Below are 22,008 nucleotides of genomic sequence, written 5' to 3' on the forward strand. Positions count from 1 at the left end.
CAGGAGTAGACCATTTGGCCCTTCGAGCCAGCTTTGGCCCTTCAATGTGATCATGGCTGATCATCCCCAATCAGTACCCCGTTCCTGCCTTCTCCCCATATCCCCTGACTCCGCTATTTTTAAGAGCCCTATCTAGCTCTCTCTTGAAAGTATCCAGAGAACCTGCCTCCACCGCCTTAGTTCAGCCGTTATCATTGCTAGTTTTTTAACAAAATAAGAAAATTAAGTTATATAAAAACAAACAAATAAATTGGAAATATTGTGCTAAACAGAAACAATAATTTAAAAAAGAGGAATCTGCTGAGATTTGATGTCTAGGAGCACACCTACTCGAAAATCAATGGTTTTGCAGGCCCTATACCTGGTTGAATCTGAAATCTGAGCGGTGATTACCCAACGAAAAGAGATGTTCGACCCAAAATGCTTAAGTAACTTAGCGGGACAGGCAGCATCTCTGGAGAGAAGGAATGGGTGACGTTTCGGGTTGAGACCCTTCTTCACAGGGGAGGTTACCCTTTTAACATTACGATTCAGGAATATTATAGGAACAGGCTAGAATGAACTCTTTTCTGCTATGAATAGCACAACACCTGATACCCAGATGCTTGCTGGTGATTCTTGGGTCTGAAGTGAATGCATTTGTTTCTCCAGTATTGATTTTTACCTAGTGGGTACACTTGCCTCTCTGGTAACATGCAGTGGCTGTGTTAATGGCACCAATGAAAGAAAAAATATGAATGAAGCAAAGAATGTCAGATTTAAGTGAGAGGAAATCACAGTGATCATCAGTTCTTCAATGAAGATAAAAGGACTGTCAAATGTGATCATATTGGCCTTCAATACTAATAAAGGGGATTTAAAATATGGATCAATATTAAATGTACCATTATGTCTGGATGGGAAAGGTTTAGGGATATAGGCCAAATGTAGGCAATGTAACTAGGTTAGATGGGGCAACTTGGTAAGCATGGACAAGTTGAGACAAAGACTCTGTTTCCGTGCTGTATGACTCGATGACCCTAGATTCATAGAGAATTTCTAGACTCAAGGAAGTGAATATGGGGAACGAGCCCTCTGTATTTCTACTGGTGCAGAGTCTCTATGTGGAGCAGTGCATCCAGCACAACAAGGAAATGTTGTACCTGTAGAAGGAGATGGGCATCGCCCTTACTGCAAGAATGCAATGTACCTGTACATCTGAGGCCATGAGAAATGAATGCCTGTGGCAGCAGCCCACAAACAGAACCTAATCCTATCTAACAGGCATACATAACGAACAATCTATAAACCAAATTATGATGAAGATATAGAAAAGTCAGTGCTGTTGCCAATCATTCAGTAAAGTTTTAATTAGCAATTAACCTTTAGAATGTTCATGCATGAAATCGCAGTCACATATTCAGCAAACTGTAGGTCAAGCACACAGAATAACATAGCATTGCACACAGCTTCAAAGACCGTTTCTTAATTAACAGTTCAAGAGGAAGGGGATTTGGAAAGATCTCCAGCAATCGATCTTACGTCAAATATCATGTTTCAATTGGAAGGTGCAAATCTTAATATCTCATAAAAGTACAAACCATGGCTGCAGGTCCAGCAAATGCCAAGCTAAGCAACATTAGGAAGGGGATGATTTCCTGCGAGGGTTCAATGTACGGCATGCTGAGTGTCCTGTCATGGCAGCTGAAGCCCGAGCGAACTGGCTTGAAGACATCAGTAAGCTCCAGGAAATATAGACTGACAATTGAGGAGGCCAGTATAGGCAGCTGAGGAAAGAAAATGAGAGAAGATGCCAAGTACATACCAAGCAACTTAAGAGTCATAGAGTTATAGAGTCATACAGCGTGGACACAGGCCCTTCGGTCCAACTTGCTCATATCGACCAACATGCCCCATCCACACTAGTCCAATCTGCCTGCATTTGGCCCACATCCCTTGAAAGCTTGCCCTATCCTTGTACCTGTCTAAATGTTTCTTAAATGTTGCGATAGTACCTGCCTCAACTACCTCCTCTAGCAACTCGTTCCATACACCCACCACCCTTTGTGCGAAAAAGTTACCTCTCAGGTTCCTCTTAAATCTTTCCCCCCTCAACTTAAACCTATGTCCTCTGGTTCTCGATTTCCCTAGTCTGGCAAAAGACTCTGTACATTGACCCGATCTATTCCACTCGTGATTTTGTACACCATTATAAGATCGCCCCTTATCTTCCATACCTCCAAGGAATAGAGTCCTAGCGTACTCAACCTTTCCCAATAGCTCAGGCAACATCCTCGGAAATCTTCTCTGCACCCTTTCCAGCTTGACAACATCTATCCTATAACATGGCGCCCAGAACTGAACAGAAATACTGGGTGAAATTGTTTTTCCTCATCTCAGTCCTATTTGTCCTACCCTTTTATTCTTCAACTGTGACCCCTGGTTCTAGACTCCCCCAACATTAGGAACATTTTTCCTGCATCCAGCCTCTCGAATCCCTTAAGAATTTTATATGTTTCTATAAGATCTATCTAAATTCCAGTGATACTGTATTCTAATTAAATAATTTATCTGAATAAGCTCCCATTGTAACACTTCTAAATAAATGCAATTATCTAATATATAGAAGAAGCAATGAAAACAAAATAGGTATGCAACTTATTGGAGCTACAGATTGATATCATCTTTCTACTTGTCAAAATGCTAATAATTTCAGCGATCCATTGCAGGAGCTTGTCCCTTTGATTCCACTGGTCTACTGGCAATAACCATACTAATCAGGCCATTCCATTAGATAGACCCAAATGCTGGAGTAACTCAGCTGGACAGGCAACATCTGTGGAGAGAAGGAAGGGGTGATGTTCAGGTCGAAACCCTTCTTGAGATTGTCAGCTGGTACATGTACAATGGAAAATAAATAGCAGAGGTTTTCATTAATAAAGTCAGGAAAGGAAGATAATAATTGTTTTTTAAAATGGGTTGGAAAATTGGGAGTTTTGTGAACAGACTGAAAAAGAACGACCTTATCAAAGGTTTCAAAATTATTCACGTTTTTGACCGATAACTGTGAGAAAATGTTTTACTTTGTTTGCCTGGTATTTGAGGAGAACATTGATTCTGGTTTATAAAAACAGAATTTGGAAGATTTCATTCCATGGAAAAGATTATAGAAGGTGGAATGAATTACTGCAAATGCCTTGAGGCACTGAGACAGTAGACAATAGGTGCAGGAGTAGGCCATTCGGCCCTTCGAGCCAGCACCGCCATTCAATGTGATCAAGGCTGATCATCCCCAATCAGTACCCCGTTCCTGCCTTCTCCCCATATCCCCTGATTTCACTATTTTTAAGAGCCCTATCTAGCTCCCTCTTGAAAGCATCCAGAGAACCTGCCTCCACCGCCCTCTGAGGCAAAGAATTCCACACTCACAACTCTCTGTGAGAAAAAGTGTTTCCTCATCTCTGTTCTAAATGGCTTACCCCTTATTCTTAAACATGTAAAACAAAGAGACAAGAGATCTGCAAATAATGGAATCTGGAGCCAAAATTAAATCTGGAGACACATAGTAGACCAAGCAATATCTGTGGGGACAAAGGAATAGTCAACCTTCAAGACCTGAAATGTTGACAATTCCTTTTGCTTCTGCAGATACTGCCTGACTCATTGAGTTCCTCCAGCAATTTACTCTTTACATTGAAAACAGATCAGGTTAAGGATTTAAAAAAGGCTAGAGTGCATAAAACATCAGGATACTTCTAGCTGAGCGGTTAGTACTGGATCATTAGAATGTGCTAAATGTTGAACTTTTGAGTATTGATTCTGTGAATCGGAAATAAAATGTTGTCTACAATCTAACTTTAAACGAAAACATGTGCTTTTAGGTCGAATTAGAAAATTCCATGCCAAGTAATTAATTTAATCAGTATAGAAAGTTTTTGATTAAATGTTTCATTTACCAATGCAAGTTTGAGGATTTGGGATCCCTGCAAAAAATAATTAAATGTGCAATTCTGCCATGTTTGAAGGCAGTTTCCTAATTTAACAAGCCAATAGTTTTCCGGGAAGTTGGATATTACCCACTCCCGGCAGCAACATTGAACTACCATTAACAGGTCAGCTTATTCCAACTTGGTCATTTTAGTTTTCTTCAGTGCAAAATAATCACATATTTCTCAGAATTCACATAGCAAAGCACAGACGAAGTATTATAAATAACAGCAAAGCTTTCAAAGAACGGGTTATTATGCGTTTCACTCCTATTTTGGGCTGATGACGAGTCACGAGCATGACGATTGGGGTGCTGCAAGGCTCAGTGCTGGGACCCCAGTAATTTACAATAAATATTAACGATTTGGACAAAGGAAATAAATGTAACATCTCCAAGTTTGCAGATGATACAAAGCTGGGTGGCAGTGTGAGTTGCGAGGAGGATGCTATGAGGCTGCAGTGTGACTTAGATAGGTTGGGTAATTGGGCAGATGCAGTATAATGTGGATAAATGTGAGGTTATCCACTTTGGTGGCAAGAACAAGAAGGCAGATTATTATCTGAAACCTCCAGGCTCAGGAAAAGCTTCTTCCAAACAACCACTTCAAATACCAACTAAATGTTGAATTGCAGACTGTCTTCGTTGCACTTTGGGCTTTTGTTTAGTTTTGCACTAATATTCGTTTAGTTTAGAGATACAAAGTGGAAACAGACCCTTCGGCCCACCGAGTCCGCGCCGACCAACGATCCCCACACATTAACACTACCCTACACACATCAGGGACAAATTTACATTTGATACCAAGCTAATTAACCTACAAAACATGTACATCTTTGGAGTGTGAGACGAAACTGAAGATCTTGGAGAAAAACCATGCAAGTCTTGGGGAGAATGTACAGACAAGCACCCATAGTTGGATCGAACTTGAGTCTCTGGCGCTATAAAGAAGTTGCACTCTTGTAATATATATATATTTTTTAATTTATTGAACATTTTTTGTTTATTTATTATGTTACCTATTGACACTATGTTTAGAGACCTGTAATGCTGCTGCAAGTATGAATTTCATGGCTCCATATCAGTACCTATGACAATTAAATGGTCTTGACTTCTCTAACAATGGGTGGTATCAGGAATACGCCTCTCTTGGACGTGTGTTTGCACACACTATTTATATATATTATGGGATTAATCTGTGTTTGATCTTGCATAGTTTGAGATGGTCGTTGAGGGGCTACATTCTTCTGCTTTCCCCAAACGCCTCCATAATCTTTTCCAATTTTGAAGAGAGATATTGACCTGAAATGCCAACCTGAATATGTCTCACTTTTTCTGATTATTTATTATAACTCTCAAACGCTGATACAAAACAAAGATCACATTCAGATCAATAGTTAACTTCAATACCTGTCAGTAGATATGGAATAATTTAATCTTGCTCAATAGTGAAGTTTTTCTCCCGTCATACAATATGGAATTAAGGCAGAAGCCCCCAGGAAAATTGGTAATTGAAATGACAATATTTTCTTCCACAAAATTGAGGAGGTAGTCGGTATTATTTTAGAGATACAGTGCGGAAAATTGTCTGCACAGATCAGCGATCCCCACACACTAACATTATCCTACACACAATTTCTACATTGATACCAAGCCAATTAACCTACAAACCTGTATGTCTTTGGAGTGTGGGAGAAAACTGGACATCCCAAAGAAAACCCATGCAGGTCATGGGGAGAACGTACAAACTCCATACAGACAGCACCCATAGTCAGGATTGAACCCGGGTCTCTGGCGCTGTAAGGCAGCAACTCTACCACTGTGCCACTGAGCCACCCCCATGTTGTGATGATGCAACAGAATAGTCAAAGGATGTGAATCACAGGTCGTTTTAAACATAGAAACATAGAAAATAGGTGCAGGAGTAGGCCATTCGGCCCTTCGAGCCTGCACCGCCATTCAATATGATCATGGCTGATCATCCAACTCAGTATCCCATCCCTGCCTTCTCTCCATACCCCCTGATCCCTTTAGCCACAAGGGCCACATCTAACTCCCTTAAATATAATCAATGAACTGGCCTCAACTACCTTCTGTGACAGAGAATTCCACAGATTCACCACTCTCTGTGTAAAAAATGATTTCCTCATCTCGGTCCTAAAAGACTTCCCTCTTATCCTTAAACTGTGACCCCTAGTTCTGGACTTCCCCAAACATGTGCTCAAACATATATATGACAACAGTGAGTAATTCCAACAGAGAACTGTGCCAGTTTTCTCTCTCATGTTCATCAGTGGCCTTTGCAGCCACCAGCAGAAGGGTCACCATTCACTCTGAAAACTGAACTAACGCCCGCAGATGATAAAGACAAAATTGAGGACAGAGTCCAATTGAATGGCATATTTACTTCAGCAGTGAGGAAACCAAGTCAATAACACTGTCAAGAAAGATTGAATGCAGAGCTGACCATCTGTAGGGTAAAAGGCATTTTCACAGATAGATTTGTAGCTCCTATAACATGTCATATAATTTAGCTGTGCTGGTCCAAGTGATTGATTTAGCTTGAAAAGTGATGGTACTTGGTAAAATTGGAATGCGTTTGTCAGCATCAGTAGTATTTGTGTTCTGCAAAGACTATTCGCCCAATGTGAAAATATTGCAGGTCTTTTTAGTGAAAAAACATTTCAAATCAACCTCCTGCAGACTAATGCAGATGGTGCTATATGATAGTCAAATGTATTAAATGGACACAGGCAGGGCCGGATTAAGACCCACAGAGGCCCTAAGCACTTAAAAGATTTTGGTGCCCCCATATATATGTAATTCAAAATATAATCAATAATAAACCATAAAACCATGAAACAAAACTAACAGTATGATGAACACTTCGAAATTATATTTCCGACCATATAAACCATTTCGAATATTATTTTAGCAAGTTTAAAGTGATTTATTTTGTGCCGTAAACCATTTACCATTTCTGTGGTGCCCCCCTTCCCTTGATGCTTAATGGTTAATCCAGCCCTGGACACAGGGCATACTTCCAAACAAATTCTGATAAAAAGAGACTTCAGTTAAGAACCATATTATCAGAGAAGGGTAAGAGAAATACTCCAGTAGGACAGAAAGTGCTGGAGTAACTCGGATGATCAGGCAGCATCTCTGGAGAACACGAATAAGCGAGACCCTTCTTCAGACTGTTTGTAGAGGTGAAGAAGAAGGCTGGAAAAGGGGTTAACCTTTTTTTCTACATTCATCCAATCCTGCCCAAACAGTCTGAAGAAGGGTGTACCGCTCCCCAGGTACTTTCTCCTGCAACCGCAGAAGATCTAACACCTGAAAGTGGGAGCAAATCTGAGCACCCAGAGAAAACCCATGCGATCACCGGGAGAATGTGCATACTCTGTACAGACAGCACCTGTTGTCAGGATCGAACCAGGGCCTCAAGCACTGTGAGGCAGCAACTCCACCGCTGCGCCACTGTGTTGCAGTCAATGGGATTATTGTGTGAGTTTATGCTCCATCCCCCAAATGTTTGTGCGGTAGGCTTTACAAGGACAACTGGGCTGGGAGCAACGTTGGTGCACCTCAGTTAATACGAAGCTATAACGGACCAAATATGAGAAGCTGAATGTGCAGGAAAGAACTGCAGATGCTGGTTTAAATTGAAGATAGACAGAAAATGCTGGCGTAACAGCAGGACAGGCAGCATCTCTGGAGAGAAGGGTGACATCTCGACCTGAAAGGTCACTCATTCCTTCTCTCCAGAGATGCTGCCTGTTCCGCTGAGTTACTCCAGCATTTTGTTTTTATTTATGAGAAGCTGAATCCTCCCTTTCTACTTCTCACCTTGTTCTCAGATTGGCAATGGCATTGACTGCACTGCCTCAGCTTGTTTGCAGGAACTTACCGAATCTAAACTTAACATCAAGTTTGGCAAGGGTATAAGAAACAGAGGCAGCCTATTAATTCTGCTGAGCCAGAACTGCCAATTTACTTGATCAAGTTCAACCCTCCACCTTGAGCCAACTTTCCCCATTCAATCTCCGTATGCTTTTACTTTATCACTGTTCCTAGGACAATTTGCATTAAATACCTGGAACACAAATGTATATCTATTAATACATTTTTCATCATTATTAAATGGCTTGCTGACACCAGCAATTGGTTGATGGGAATAGAGAGAATAAAATGGAATTAGTGTAATACATTATGGGCCATCGGACCTTTGCCTGTGCTGCACTTTTCTATGTTCGATAAGAGGCTAATTAGTGGAGAAAGTGCTCTGAGCTCTAGTATAATCTAAAATGGTAAATCTCACAAAATCAATCAATCAATCAATCAATCAATCAATATCAAGTCAATATCAGGTATAATCAATCAATATCAAAAAAACAAAAATTCAAAACATTTTTTTTCTTACTTATTTGCCTATTGTAATGGAATTCATTGTATTAATTACTGGACAATTAACAATCGAAAAATAGAATTGATTCCAATTTCCACCCTGCCCTGAAATATTCATTTGGATTATCTTTGACACCTCTCTCCACTTTCTTGATTAGTTTAGTTTAGAGATACAGTGCGGAAACAGGCCCTTCAGCCCACCGAGTCCGCGCTGACCGCCGATCCCCGACACTGACACTACACTACCCTACACACACACACACTAGGGACAATTTACAATTTTACCAAGCAAATTAACCTATAAACCTGTACAAGAAAGCGAATGGTATGTTAGCATGCATAGCAAAAGGATTTGAGTATAGGAGCAGGGAGGTTCTACTGCAGTTGTACAGGGTCTTGGTGAGACCACACCTGGAGTATTGCGTACAGTTTTGGTCTCCAAATCTGAGGAAGGACATTATTGCCATAGAGGGAGTGCAGAGAAGGTTCGCCAGACTGATTCCTGGGATGTCAGGACTTTCATATGAAGAAAGACTGGATAGACTCGGCTTGTACTCGCTAGAATTTAGGAGATTGAGGGGGGATCTTATAGAAACTTACAAAATTCTTAAGGGGTTGGACAGGCTAGATGCAGGAAGATTATTCCCGATGTTGGGGAAGTCCAGGACAAGGGGTCACAGCTTAAGGATAGAGGGGAAATCCTTTAGGACCGAGATGAGAAAAACTTTTTTCACACAGAGAGTGGTGAATCTCTGAAACTCTCTGCCACAGAAGGTAGTTGAGGCCAGTTCATTGGCCATATTTAAGAGGGAGTTAGATGTGGCCCTTGTGGCTAAAGGGATCAGGGGGTATGGAGAGAAGGCAGGTACAGGATACTGAGTTGGATGATCAGCCATGATCATATTGAATGGCGGTGCAGGCTCGAAGGGCCGAATGGCCTGCTCATGCACCTATTTTCTATGTTTCTATCTTTGGAGTGTGGGAGGAAACCGGAGATACTGGAGAAAACCCATGCAGGTCACGGTGAGAACGTACAAACTCCATACAGACAAGCACCCGTAGTCAGGATCGAACCCTGACTCGACTACTGCGCCACTGTGCCGCCCTGATCGTTCTGTCTCAATCACAAGGAATAGGCTATCAACTGATGTCTATAACAAACCTATCGACTCCCACAGTTAGCTGGACAATAGACAATAGGAGCAGCAGTAGGCCATTCGGCCCTTCAAGCCAGCACCACCATTTAATGTGATCATGGCTGATCATCCACAATCATTACCCCGTTCCTGCCTTCTCACCATATCCCCTGACTCCACTGTCTTTAAGAGCTCCGTCTAACTCTCCCTTGAAAGCATTCAGAGAATTGGCCTCCACTGCCTTCTGAGGCAGATAATTCCACAGATTCACAACTCTTTGGGTGAAAAAGTTTTTCCTCGGCTACAGCTCATCCCACCCTGCCTATTGCAAAGATACTATCCCCTACTCACAACTTCTCCGTCTTCTCCACAACTGCTGCCAAGATCTTGCATTCCATTCTAGGACACCCGAGATGTCCTCTTTTTTTAGTAAACATGGGTTCCCCAATCTCTGCTGTTATAGATGGATCCCTCACTCAGCATTTCCTCTCACCCATAGTTCAGCCCTCTCCACATCCATCCTATCCAAGCCTTTCACTATTCAGTATGCTTCAATGAGGTTGCCCCACTCATCCTTCTAAACTCCATCAAGTAGAAGCCCAGTGCTGTTAAACGCTCATCATATGCTAACCCACTTCATCCTGGAATCATTCGTGTAAACCTTCTCTGGACCCTCTCCAGAGCACGCACATCCTTCCTCAGACATGGGGCGCAAATTTGCTCACAGTATTCCAAATGTGGCCTGATGCAGTGCCTTACCTCAGCTTTGCTTTCTCCTGCATCTGCAGAAGCACAAATCTAACCCCATTCCCCCTTCTTCCCCCCCTCCTCTTCTCTCCCCTGTGCTCAATTGAATATGCATCCTTTTCATTCCTCCCCCCCTCTCTCCACCTACATTCCATCCTCCAACCTCACAATCCACAACTCATCAATCCTTTTGTCTCATCTCTGGCCTTTGTCCAACCATCTGCATATCTAGCCATCCCCCCCTCCCCCCTCCCCCCTCATCACCTGTCTCCACTATTACCTTCAGGCAATCTCCTACCCCTCTTCTCTCTTTTAGATCCCTTCCACCACCCTCTAGCTCCCCCTACAAACAGTGAATACCATCTATCCATGTTCTCCAGATATGCTGCCTGACCCACTGAGTTACTTCAGCACTGTATGTCCTTTTATACATTCTGAGAGAATAGTGTTAAGTCCCCAATAGCGTGTTGCTTTGGAAATGTAAGGAAATGCCTCAGCAAGCAAAAACTAAGATATTTTCTATTCTGTTCTGTACCTGCCCGATGGCTATGCTACTAAATCAGATGAGTGTTCTTGGGTTAAGTCTATTTGACATTCATTCTTGGGCTTCATCTGGGAAGAGATCACCTCGAAAGGGAAAGGAGGTCATCACAGCGGCTGTATTTCCTGAGGTCTCTGCGGAGAGCAAACGTCTCGCAGCCGCTGCTGTTGTCCTTCTACCGATGCGCCTTGGAGAGTATCCTCTCCTATGGAATCCTGGTGTGGTTTGCTAGCTGTACTGTGGCTGAGAGGAGGGCGTTGCAGGGAATTATAAAAACTGCGCAGAACATTACAAACGCCCAACTGCCCTCCTTGGATGACATATATAGGGCCCGATGCTTGCGCCGGGCCACAAATATCAAGCAGGACACATCCCACCCTGCCAACCACCTTTTTACTCTGCTACCCTCTGGGAGGCGATTCAGGACTCTGAAGGCTCGCACCGGTAGAATAAAGAATAGTTTCTACCCATGTGCGATAAAAGAGCTAAATTCCAACAGAGAATGCTGGGGAAGCAAAATGTAATTCTAAGAAATGCCGCCAAATTCTTTTAAATTCTTTTAAATTCTTTTAAAATACCTATTTATTTTTTACTAATAAGTGTACATATGTGTCAATGGTTGTCGTGTTTGTATTTTTTTAACCGGAGGAGATGTAATGGAATTTCGTTGCACAGTATTGTGCAATGACAATAAACGTATTCATTCATTCATTCACCCTTAGGTAGAAATTCTGAAGATGGCTGAAATGAATATAAAACTCTCCAGCACACCGTGAATGGATTTTGATGACTGATGAGGTTCCCTTGGCAACCCTAAATGCCAAGAATTTTCTGCTGTTCCCAAGGCCCTCTGTTGCCATGGTGTGATTTAACACAAGCACCTGATAGAGCTGCGAACACACTACTGATAATATTCCTCCATTAAACTCTTTCTTCCCTGATAGATTTTTAAAATAACATTTGATGGCATAAGAGAATGTCACAGCAACTTCTGGCAGGCTCAAGTTGAGTGTTACGAAAGGCAAGGACTCTGAAAAGACATGTCAAGTAGGTAACTTAAGATGTCAAAACTAAGCTTACATTGTAGCATTGTTACAATGGTTAAAAGAAAAATCAAGCTTTGCTTATTTAATTTAGATTCATTCCTGCAATGCAAAACATTGCTAACACCATTGCCCACGTTAAGCCCACATTCCTCTATTTATTTCCTGTTCAAGTACTTGTCTAAATGCCTTTAAAACAATGAAACTGCACCTCCACAGACTCCTCTGTCAAGCTTCTCATGTTTGTGGACGACACAACCCTGATTGGACTGATCCAGGATGGGGAGGAATCTGCCTACAGACAGGAAGTGACACAACTGGCGTCCTGGTGTCATCGCAACAACCTGGAGCTCAATGCTCTTAAGACAGTGGAATTGATAGTAGACTTTAGGAGAGCTCCCCCTCCCCTCACCCCACTCACCATCAACAACACCACAGTCACATCTGTGGAGTCTTTTAAGTTCCTGGGAACCATCATCTCCAAGGACCTTAAATGGGGGGCTACCATCGACTCCACAGTCAAAAAGGCACAACGGAGGATGTACTTTCTGCAGCAGCTGAGGAAGCACAATCTGCCACAAGCAATGATGGTCCAATTCTGTACGGCCATCGTAGAACCTGTTCTCACCTTCTCCATCATGGTCTGGTTTGGCTCAGCCACCAAGCACAACATCCGGAGGCTGCAGCGAATTGTCCGATCAGCAGAGAAGGTTATTGGCTGCAACCTTCCGTCCATTGATAAACTGTGCACTGCAAGGGCCAGGAAGCGAGTGGGTAAGATCATCTCTGACCCTTCTCACCCTGGCCACAAACTCTTTGAATTACTTCCCTCTGGAAGGCGACTCCGGACTGTCAAAGCTGCCACAGCCGGACATAAAAACTGATTTTTTCCACTAATAGTAGCTCTACTCAATAACCAAAAATCTGTAGCCTCCTTTTGCTCTGGCATTTTACTTAATTCTCATGTTTAATCAATAATGTTTTATTATTAATGTTTAATGTTTTATGTGTCATTCCTAACTGTCACTTTATGTCGTGGTCACTTGCGGGCAGAGCACCAAGGCAAATTCCTTGTATGTGAATACTTGGCCAATAAACGTATTCATTCATTCATTGTATGTGCCATCATTGCCTCCTCTGGTTGCTCATTCCAGATCATTCGCCACTCTGTGTGTGTGATAAACCTACCTCTCAGATCTCCTTCAACTACCTTTAGAAAGGAGATTAGGAGGGACTTCTTTTATCAGAGGGTGGTGAATCTGTGGAATTCATTGTCACAGACGGTTGTGGAGGCCAAATCAATGGGGATTTTTAAAGCGGAGATTGACAAGTTCTCGATTAGAAAGGATGAGGATAAGGCAGGAGAATGGGTTGAGAGGGAAAGATAGATCAGCCATGATTGAATGGTGGAGGAGATTTAATGGGTCTAATGGCCTAATTCTGCTGCTATGACATTCTCCCCTATCTCCTTAAACCGGTCCCCTTGAATTCCAGACTCCCCGGTCCTGGGAAAAAGATTCTGACTATTTATCCTATATATGCCCTTCACAATTTTATGATTTTCTATAAGGTTACTTCTCAGCCTCCTACATCCTAATAAGAATAACCCCTGCCCATTCAATCTCTCCTTATAACTATAGTCTATTCCATGCACCATCCTGGTGAATCTCTTCTACACTCTCTCTATTGCTGTTGCAACCTTGCCATAGTGTGGCAATCTGAATTGGACACAATACTCCAAGTACAGTCTAACTAATGTTGGGTACATGACGTCCCAACTCTTATACTCAATGTCTAGGTCTAGGAATCTGAATGTGGAGAGGATGTTTCCACAAGTGGGAGAATCTAGCACCAGAGGCCATTATCTCAGAATAAGAGGATGGACTGTTAGAAAGGGGAAGAGGAGGAATTTCTTTGGTCAGAGGGTGGTGAATCTGAGGAGTTCAGGCAGCTGTGGAGACCAAGTCAATGGATATTTTTTAAGACAGAGATTGACAGATTCTTAATTAGTAAGGGTGTCAGGGGTTATGGGAAGAAGGCAGGAGAATGGGGTTGAGAGGGAAAGATAGATCACCCATGATTGAATGGCAGAGTAGACTTGATGGGTCGAATGGCCTAATTCTGCTCCTATGCATTATGAAGAGGAACCTATGACGACAGGTATACCAAATGCCTTTTTCATTACCTGTGTGTCCCCTTGATTGGATTAATTTGATCTTCCACTACTTCACCCAACTTTATAACTGGTCTATGTCCACTATATCCTTAGACAACCATTTTATAATCTAGGATTCTAACAAATGTTGTGTCAGCTGCAAATAGATCCCTTATGTTCTCATACAAGTAATTTATATAAGGTCACAGCACTGACCATGTATTATAGATTTCCAGTCAAATAAACCCTCACCCATCACTTCAACTCCGCCTTCTAGCACCAAGCCAAAATCTAGGTCTAAAAACTGTTTTTAAGACCAGAAGACATAGGAGCAGAATTAGGCCATTCGGCCCATCACGTCTGTTCCACCATTCCATCATGGCCGTACTAGTATTCCCCCTCAACCCCATTCTCCTGCCTTCTCCCCGTAACCTTTGATGCCCTTACTAATCAAGAACCTATCAACCTCCGTATTAAAAATACGCAACGACTTGGCCTCCACAGCCATCTGTGACAATGAATTCCACAGATTCAACATCCTCTGGCTAAGGAAATTCACATATACATTCCATCTTTTTAACTCGATTTAGGCAAGATTACATTGATAGGATAAATGACTATGAAAATGCTGCAATGTGTAATGGTGTTTACATTTGGCTCTTAATCCCCGATGACATGATTAGTATATGGTTTCATGCTATTTAATTAACTGATCAAAATAGGAAGTATATAAATAAAATAGGAAATGCAATTTTTGTAAAATAAATTGAATGATTTAATGTTGTTGTTTTACACTCAAGTCTAAACCAGAAGCTCATAAATTGACCACATAGCAAAATTTACCATCCATTTATTATTGCAAACTAATGGATGGATAGAAATGAAGATGTGCTTACAAGGATCATTTAGCTTTCACTTCATTGGTCTCTGTTTTTTTACGGTGCTAGTTGGAAGAAAGGAACGCTGCTTAAATGTTTTTTCTGGCTGTAAACTTTCATTTTGAAGCATTCATGCCTCTGTTTGTGAAAGTTGTGAATTCTAATCCTACTACAAAGAATTAGGCACATAATAATCTTTCCAGTGCAACAATGTGGGAGCATTGTATTTACGTAAGGGATTAAACCCACTTGCTACCTCTTTTTTCAGGTCCGCATTGGCATAAAAGATTGTTCTGATTTCCTGAATGTCCTCATCAATCATAACAGAAACAATAGATGCAGGAGAAGTGTTGGGATATTGAACCCTCCAAATCTGTTCTGCCATTCAATACAACCATTGCTGATCCCTTGTCTCAATACTATTTTTATTTTATCTCCCCTCATATCTATTGATATTTTTGTGTTTAGAAATCAAACTAGTATGTTAGTTGGTACGATGACCATTGGGCGAAGAAATTTCTCCTTATGTTAGACCTAAATGTCTTATTCTGTATATCTCAAAACTATGATCCCGTGTTCTAGATCCACCTCTCTTTGCCCAACCCCGTCAAGGGAACTCTAATTAACATTGAGCTCATAAACCCTACAGTGAAGATGGTCATCAAGAATTACATTGGGATCTTGATAGGCCGGGCAAATGGACCGAGGAATGGCACATAGAGTTTAATTCATGAGGAGTTGCATTTTAGGAAGTCAAACCAGGGCAGGACCTTCACAGTGAACATCATGGCCTTGGGGATATTGTAGAGCAGATTTAGGAATACAAGTACATAGTTAGCTGAGAGACGCATCGCAGGTAGATAGGGTGATGAAGAAGGCTTTTGGCACATTGGCCTTCATCTGACTGTGGAAGTTGGGACATTATGTTGCAGTTGTACAAGACATTGTTGAAGCCACATTTGAAGTACTGTGTTCAGTTTTAGTCATCCTGTTACAGGAAAGATACCATTAAGTTGGAAAGAACAGAGATAGATTTGCAAAGATGTTGCCAGGACTCAAGGGTCTGGGCTATAGGGAGAGGTTTGGCAGGTTAAGACTTTATTTCATGTAGTGCAGGAGACTGTGGTGTGATTTTATAGAGGTGTATAAAATAATGAGTACAATAGAGTGAATGCACAGAGTCTTTTTCCAAGCGTAGGGGAATCAAAAACAAAAGTGAGAGGAGAAATATTTAATAGGAACCTGAAGGGCAAATTTTTCACAGAGGTTGGTGGGTATAGGGAACAAACTGTCAGAGGAAGTAGTTAAGGCAGGGGAAATAACAACATTTAAAAGACATATGGACAGGTACATGGATAGGAAAGGTTCATAATTTCCAGAAATAGAATTTGGCCATTTGGCCCATCGGGTCCACTCTGCCATTCAATCATGGCTGATCTCTGCCCCATATTCCAGTTTTCCTGCCTTCTTCCCATAATCCTTGACACCCATTCTAATCAAGAATTGGTCCATCTCTGCCTTAAAAATATACACTGCTCCACAGGTTTAGAGAGATATGGACCAAATGCAAGCTATGGGACTAGATCAGAAGAGGCATTTTGGTCAGTATGGACAAGTTGGGCCAAAGGGATTGTTTCCATATAGTATGACTCTATGAGAAGCAGTCAGAGGTAGCAGATGCAATGGGTTGTCATCTTCCAAAGATTCTTGAATGGTTCCCACAAACTGGGAACGCCTTTAAATGCATTTGCACTATTCATTTCAAATTCTTATTGAGACAAGAATGTAACCAATTTCTCCATTCTCTAAAGTTGATAATGTTGTTTCAGTTTGCCTATTCTATACTGATTTCTAGCCAACTACCTGATGTTGATGGTTTCTACTTTTGCTTTTCCCCATAAATGGAAACACTACCTTTATATTTACTCAATCCAAACCTCCATAAGTTCAAAGATCTTAACTAGGTTTGGCAACAACTCTACCCACGACTACAGAGAGTTGTGGATGTAGCCCAGTCCATCACACAAACCAGCTCCTCCTGCCATCAACTCCATCTACACTTCACACGGCCGAAGGATCACTGCCAACTTAATCAAGGACCATTTTCATCCCAGGGTAAAAAAAGCTCTGACAATTTACCCGATCCATACCTCAATTTTATATACTATTAGGTCACCCTTCAGGCTCCAACACTGTGGCACTTGGGCAGCATGGTGGCGTAGCGGTAGAACTACTGCCTTACAGAGCCATGAGCCACTCTTTTTTTTAACGCAAAGGGTGGTAGATGTATGGAGCGAGCTACCGGAGGAGATAGTTAAGGCAGGTAGTATAACAATGTTTAAGAAACATTTAGATAAGTTTATGTATTAGAGGGATATGAGCCAAACGCAGGTAAGTGGAACTAGTGTAGATGGGGTGAGTTGGCCGGTGTGGGCAAGTTGGGCCGAAGGGCCTGGTTTCACACTGTATGACGATGGCTCTATAACTGGACTCTGGTATTTGAGTTTAGGTCGAGTTGTGTACTGCCTGCATGTCTATTGATAGTGTGACTCACCAGTATGATTAGTACTGGTGTCAGTGGTTATGGGGAGAAGGCAGGAGAATGGGGTTGAGAGGGAAAGATAAATCATCCATGATTGAATGGCAGAGTAGACTTAAGGTCATAAGGGATAGGAGTAGAATTAGGCCATTCGGCCCATCAAGTCTACTGCCCCATTCAATCATGGCTGATCTATCTCTCCCTCCTAACCCCATTCTCCTGGCTTCTCCCCATACTTCTGACACCTGTACTAACCAAGAAACTATCTATCTCTGCCAATCTCTGCCTTAAAAATATCCACTGACTTGGCCTCCACAGCATTCTGTGGCAAAGAATTCCAGTTTCACCACCCTCTGACTAAAGACATTTCTCCTCATCTCCTTCCTAAAAGAACGTCCATTAATTCTGAGGTTATGTCCGTCCCCCCCCCCCCCCCCTTCAGTCAAGGGATATGGGGAGAAGGCAAGAACGGGGTACTGATTGTGGATGATCAGCCATGATCACATTGAATGGCGGTGCTGGCTCAAAGGGCTGAATGGCCTACTCCTGCACTTATTGTCTATTGTCTCATTCTTCCAAATCCAGCCAGTACAGGCCCAGTGCCGACAAACACTTATCATAGGCTAACCTACTTGATGGTCCGAATGGCCTAATTCTGCTCCTTTAACTTTTGAACTTATGTTAAAAGCTTGCACAAAACTGCTATCTTCATAGTAATGATCTAGTTGGAAAAGCCACAGGTACTCGTTGGGCTCAGATCATCCACTATCAAACTCCTCTAAGATAGACCACAATCGTAGATCTCTGGTCATCTATATATGTTTTTTCCCGGGACTTTAAAAAAAATATTTCAGGAGTCAATTATGTTTAGACAATGAACATTAGCAGCTACCAATGACAACAATTGACCCCTGAACTGAGTGGCCATTTCAAAGAGGAGCTAATAGTCACAGAGAGGCCAAATTGGGAAATGTTCCTTTCTGAAGTGAACCAGATGGGTTTTTAATGACAATCCAGGTTTTTTATGCTCTTGAGTGTTGTGCGTGCTGCATCATTCCAGATCAATTCAATTTTAATTCCCTGGCTGCTGCACAGGGATTTGAACTCGTTTCTGAATCAATGATTCAAACCCATGACCAGTGTAGGTCAGTAACTTAGACACTCTGCACCCCGAAAGGAGGATTACTCCATGTTTTTTATCACTTCATTAATTTAATCGCACATTTCTTCCGACATTGCCCTTCCATTATTAGTCATCTGAAGAACTTCTTCTTGTAAATGAAACATAAACCAAAGGAATAGTTAGATCTCAAGCTGGGTGTCAATAAGCCAGTTTGTTGTCTCTGAGTCAATGTCTGCCAGGCCCTGAGCTCCATGTGGTGGGTGGTAGAGCGGGCACCCAGAGATGACATGGTTGGCTGTCTGTTGTTCTGCTCCGCATTCACAGGCTGGGCTCTGGCGGAGCCCCCATCTCCACGTGCTGGCATTGAAACACCCAACTCCAGTACGAAGTCTGTTGAGCTTCACCCATGCTCCTCTGGGGAGGTCAGACCCTGGACAGCTTTTATCTGGTGAAGAGATGTAGCTGTGTAATGGAGATGAGGTTGCCTTCCACTCCTGTGACCACTTGGTGGCTATCCAGTGTGCTTTTGTCTCAGTTGGCTGGATGGATGCTAGGAGTTGTTTTCCATGTGGAGCAAAGGGTTGACGGGGCTTCAGTCAGGGTGGCCTCTGTTCTCTGCTGAAAGCCTGATGGAGGAGGTGATCTGTGTCTATGGCACGATGAGATAGTCAGAGCTGCACTAAGATTACCAACAGTGATTCAGGGAACTAGACCATTTACAACTTGCAAACAGGAAGAATATCTCTACAGAGGACACCACCTCCCTTGCACCACATTCAGCTCTGGATTACAGGTACATGGATAACGCAGGTTTAGAGGGATATGTGCCAAATGCAGGCAAGTGGAACTAGTATAGATGGGACATGTTGGCCGGTTGGACCGAAGGCCCTGTTTCTACACTATAAGACTCTATGACTCTGCTGGTTGATTTGCCTTTATTGCCATCAATATGTTGCTATCTCCAATTGCTCAGGATTCTCCAACACTCCTTTAACTCCCTTTATTTTTTTTCTACAGGTGTCCTGCACTGCTCAATTCCTCATTTCTGCAGCCTTGTACAGTAATCTCAACTCTTGACAAGGACGGATTGCAGGAACCTAATGGGAAGAACTTAAATGGCAGCATTTATCGGACTGCGATAATTCATCAACAAAGTTATTGTTTACAGTGAGCAATATACATATAATGAATGCAGAAATAGCAAAATCATTTATCCATTATATAATGGAAAACCTATCTAATTATAACTGTGGGTTGACATAGCTCTCGTCACCCATGCTGTAATCATTTTAATGGCAAAAATTGATCAGCCAGGGAGAAAGGTTTTGAGAAAGTAGGGGCTATTTTTTTTTAAATGGGGCTTTAGTCCATCTAGAAATCTGGAAACATTTAGCCATGCCAACTTCTCACATCATTCCCATCTGAAATGACTTCCACGTTGACCGATTGTCAGGGCTCCTTCAGAAACAAGGAGCAGCTTCTTATACAAAACGTCAGTTTCCACCTGTAGTCAACAAACCATATGTCTATGTGCTCCACCCTAGTCTTTCGGTCCTCATTATTAGTAACTTCAATCTACCAAGCATTCTTCTATTTCCACCCAATCGTTACTTCTTCTTCATCCCCACCACCTCTCCCACCAAACTGATTGTGCCTCCCCCACTTTTGCCACCACCTCCATACATCTGCTTTCGTAGCCCATGCGGAGACATTTCCAAAGCAATCCCTTCTCCATTTGAAATTCTTAATGGTCCTCAAATGAATAAAACGCGATTGAAAATCAATGAAAGAGAAATCAGAGCCAAATGATGCCGTTAACAATCTAATGTTATTTTATTTTGTTAAACAATCTGTTTCTTATAAGTTTTTATATTAATACCCTGGACCTATAAGTTGCTGCTGCAAATCTTTCACAAAAACTCAACCTCCTTTTAGTATTTAGTTTTAGAGATTCAGCATGGAAACAAGCCCATTCGGCCCACTGAATCCATGCCGGCCAACAATCACCTGTACACTCGTTATATCCTACACACTTAGGACAATTTACAGAAGCCAATTAACCTACAAACCTGCTCGTCTTTGGTACATGGGAGGAAACTGAAGCATCTGGAAAAAACCCATGCGGTCATGAGGAGAACGTACAAACTCCGTTCAGACAGCGCCAGTGGTCAGGATCGAACGTGGGTCTCTGGCACTGTAAGGCAGCAACTCTACTGCTGCGTCACTGTGCCTCCTGTCTCCATAGCGTTTCGACTTCCAACTGGATGGCAGATTCCATTATCAGCTCATGACTACATTGCAAGATGCCAGGACTAGAATCATTCAAGTTCACTGATGATAACTGTTGACCACTGCAAATACCCTGTCCACTATTGACTCAACAATGCACAATGTGAAAAACATTCACAATTTGACTGACTCCCTCGATATATATGCAGTGAGGAGCCCATGAGCGCTGTCCAAAATCCGTAAAAGATCAGTCTTGAACTTACAGCGGAGAAATGATAGAAGAACAGGCACAAAACTGCGCTACGAATTGAGATAACTTTTTTTATTAAATTTGGCAAAATCAATCTTGAATTAGTGTAACTCTGGTAGTGAATCATGATTGTAAAATATTATTTTCTTGTACACTAATGATACATATTAGTGGTGGAGTAAGAGTATTTCACCTTTGGATTACAAGTATTATAGTTTTATAATTATAATTTTAGATTATAATATTTGGGCAGCACAGTGGCACAGCAGTAGAATTCCAGAGACTGGGTTTCATCATGACTATGGGTGCTGCCTGTATGAAGTTTGCACGTTCCCCCCTTTGTGGGTTTTCTCCAGGTGCTCCTGTTTCCTGATTTCCAAATTTCAAAGACGTACAGGTTTGTAGGTTAATTGGCTTTGGTAAAATTGTAAATTGTCCCTAGTGTGTAGTGTACGGGGATTGCTGGTCAGTGCAGACTTGGTGAGCCACGGGCCCGTTTCAACACTGTATCTCTAAAGTCTAAAGTAGCTGTATTAATGCTTTTTCAAATGAAAAATTGTCTCTCACTATTCTACGTTAATGAATGCTCTATATAGCAATGGAATTCTACTTTAAGCCATCCCTGGTGTCCTCTTAGAATTAGGTCATGGCATATTTCAAGGATAGTTTAGAATTACTACAATTGTCCCCAGAGATTGTCTCGATAGAATGCAATCGTTTAATGTTCACCGATAAATAGTTTTATCCCATTCTTTTTACAAACATAGATGGAAGCAACTCCATTCTGTAGTTTCTTGTTTGTGGGTTATAGCAGTTTTCACCATTAACATGTGAATCAGAGGTTAATATTCCGACTGCTTCTGAGAAATGCCAGTTTGGCACGTTCTATTCGACAGGCTTTTGCTACATCAAGTTGACATACTAGTTAACATGTTTTCTGTTATATTTTGGATATTACCATGGTTAAAATTTTACAACATTATATGTCTTTCATTA

General features: G+C 41.9%; 1 protein-coding gene across 1 annotated transcript in view; it reads right to left on the reverse strand.

Moving 5' to 3' along the window:
• plppr4 (phospholipid phosphatase related 4) overlaps positions 1 to 22,008 on the reverse strand; it is a 64,420-nt gene that overhangs the window by 33,657 nt on the left and 8,755 nt on the right. Inside the window, exon 2 of the mRNA XM_033028882.1 lies at positions 1,581 to 1,766. Coding sequence (XP_032884773.1) covers positions 1,581 to 1,766 — 186 coding nt within the window. The remainder of the gene's footprint in view (positions 1 to 1,580; positions 1,767 to 22,008) is intronic.

The sequence above is a fragment of the Amblyraja radiata genome, chromosome 10 (genome assembly GCF_010909765.2).
Source record: "Amblyraja radiata isolate CabotCenter1 chromosome 10, sAmbRad1.1.pri, whole genome shotgun sequence".
Classification (NCBI taxonomy): domain Eukaryota; kingdom Metazoa; phylum Chordata; class Chondrichthyes; order Rajiformes; family Rajidae; genus Amblyraja; species Amblyraja radiata.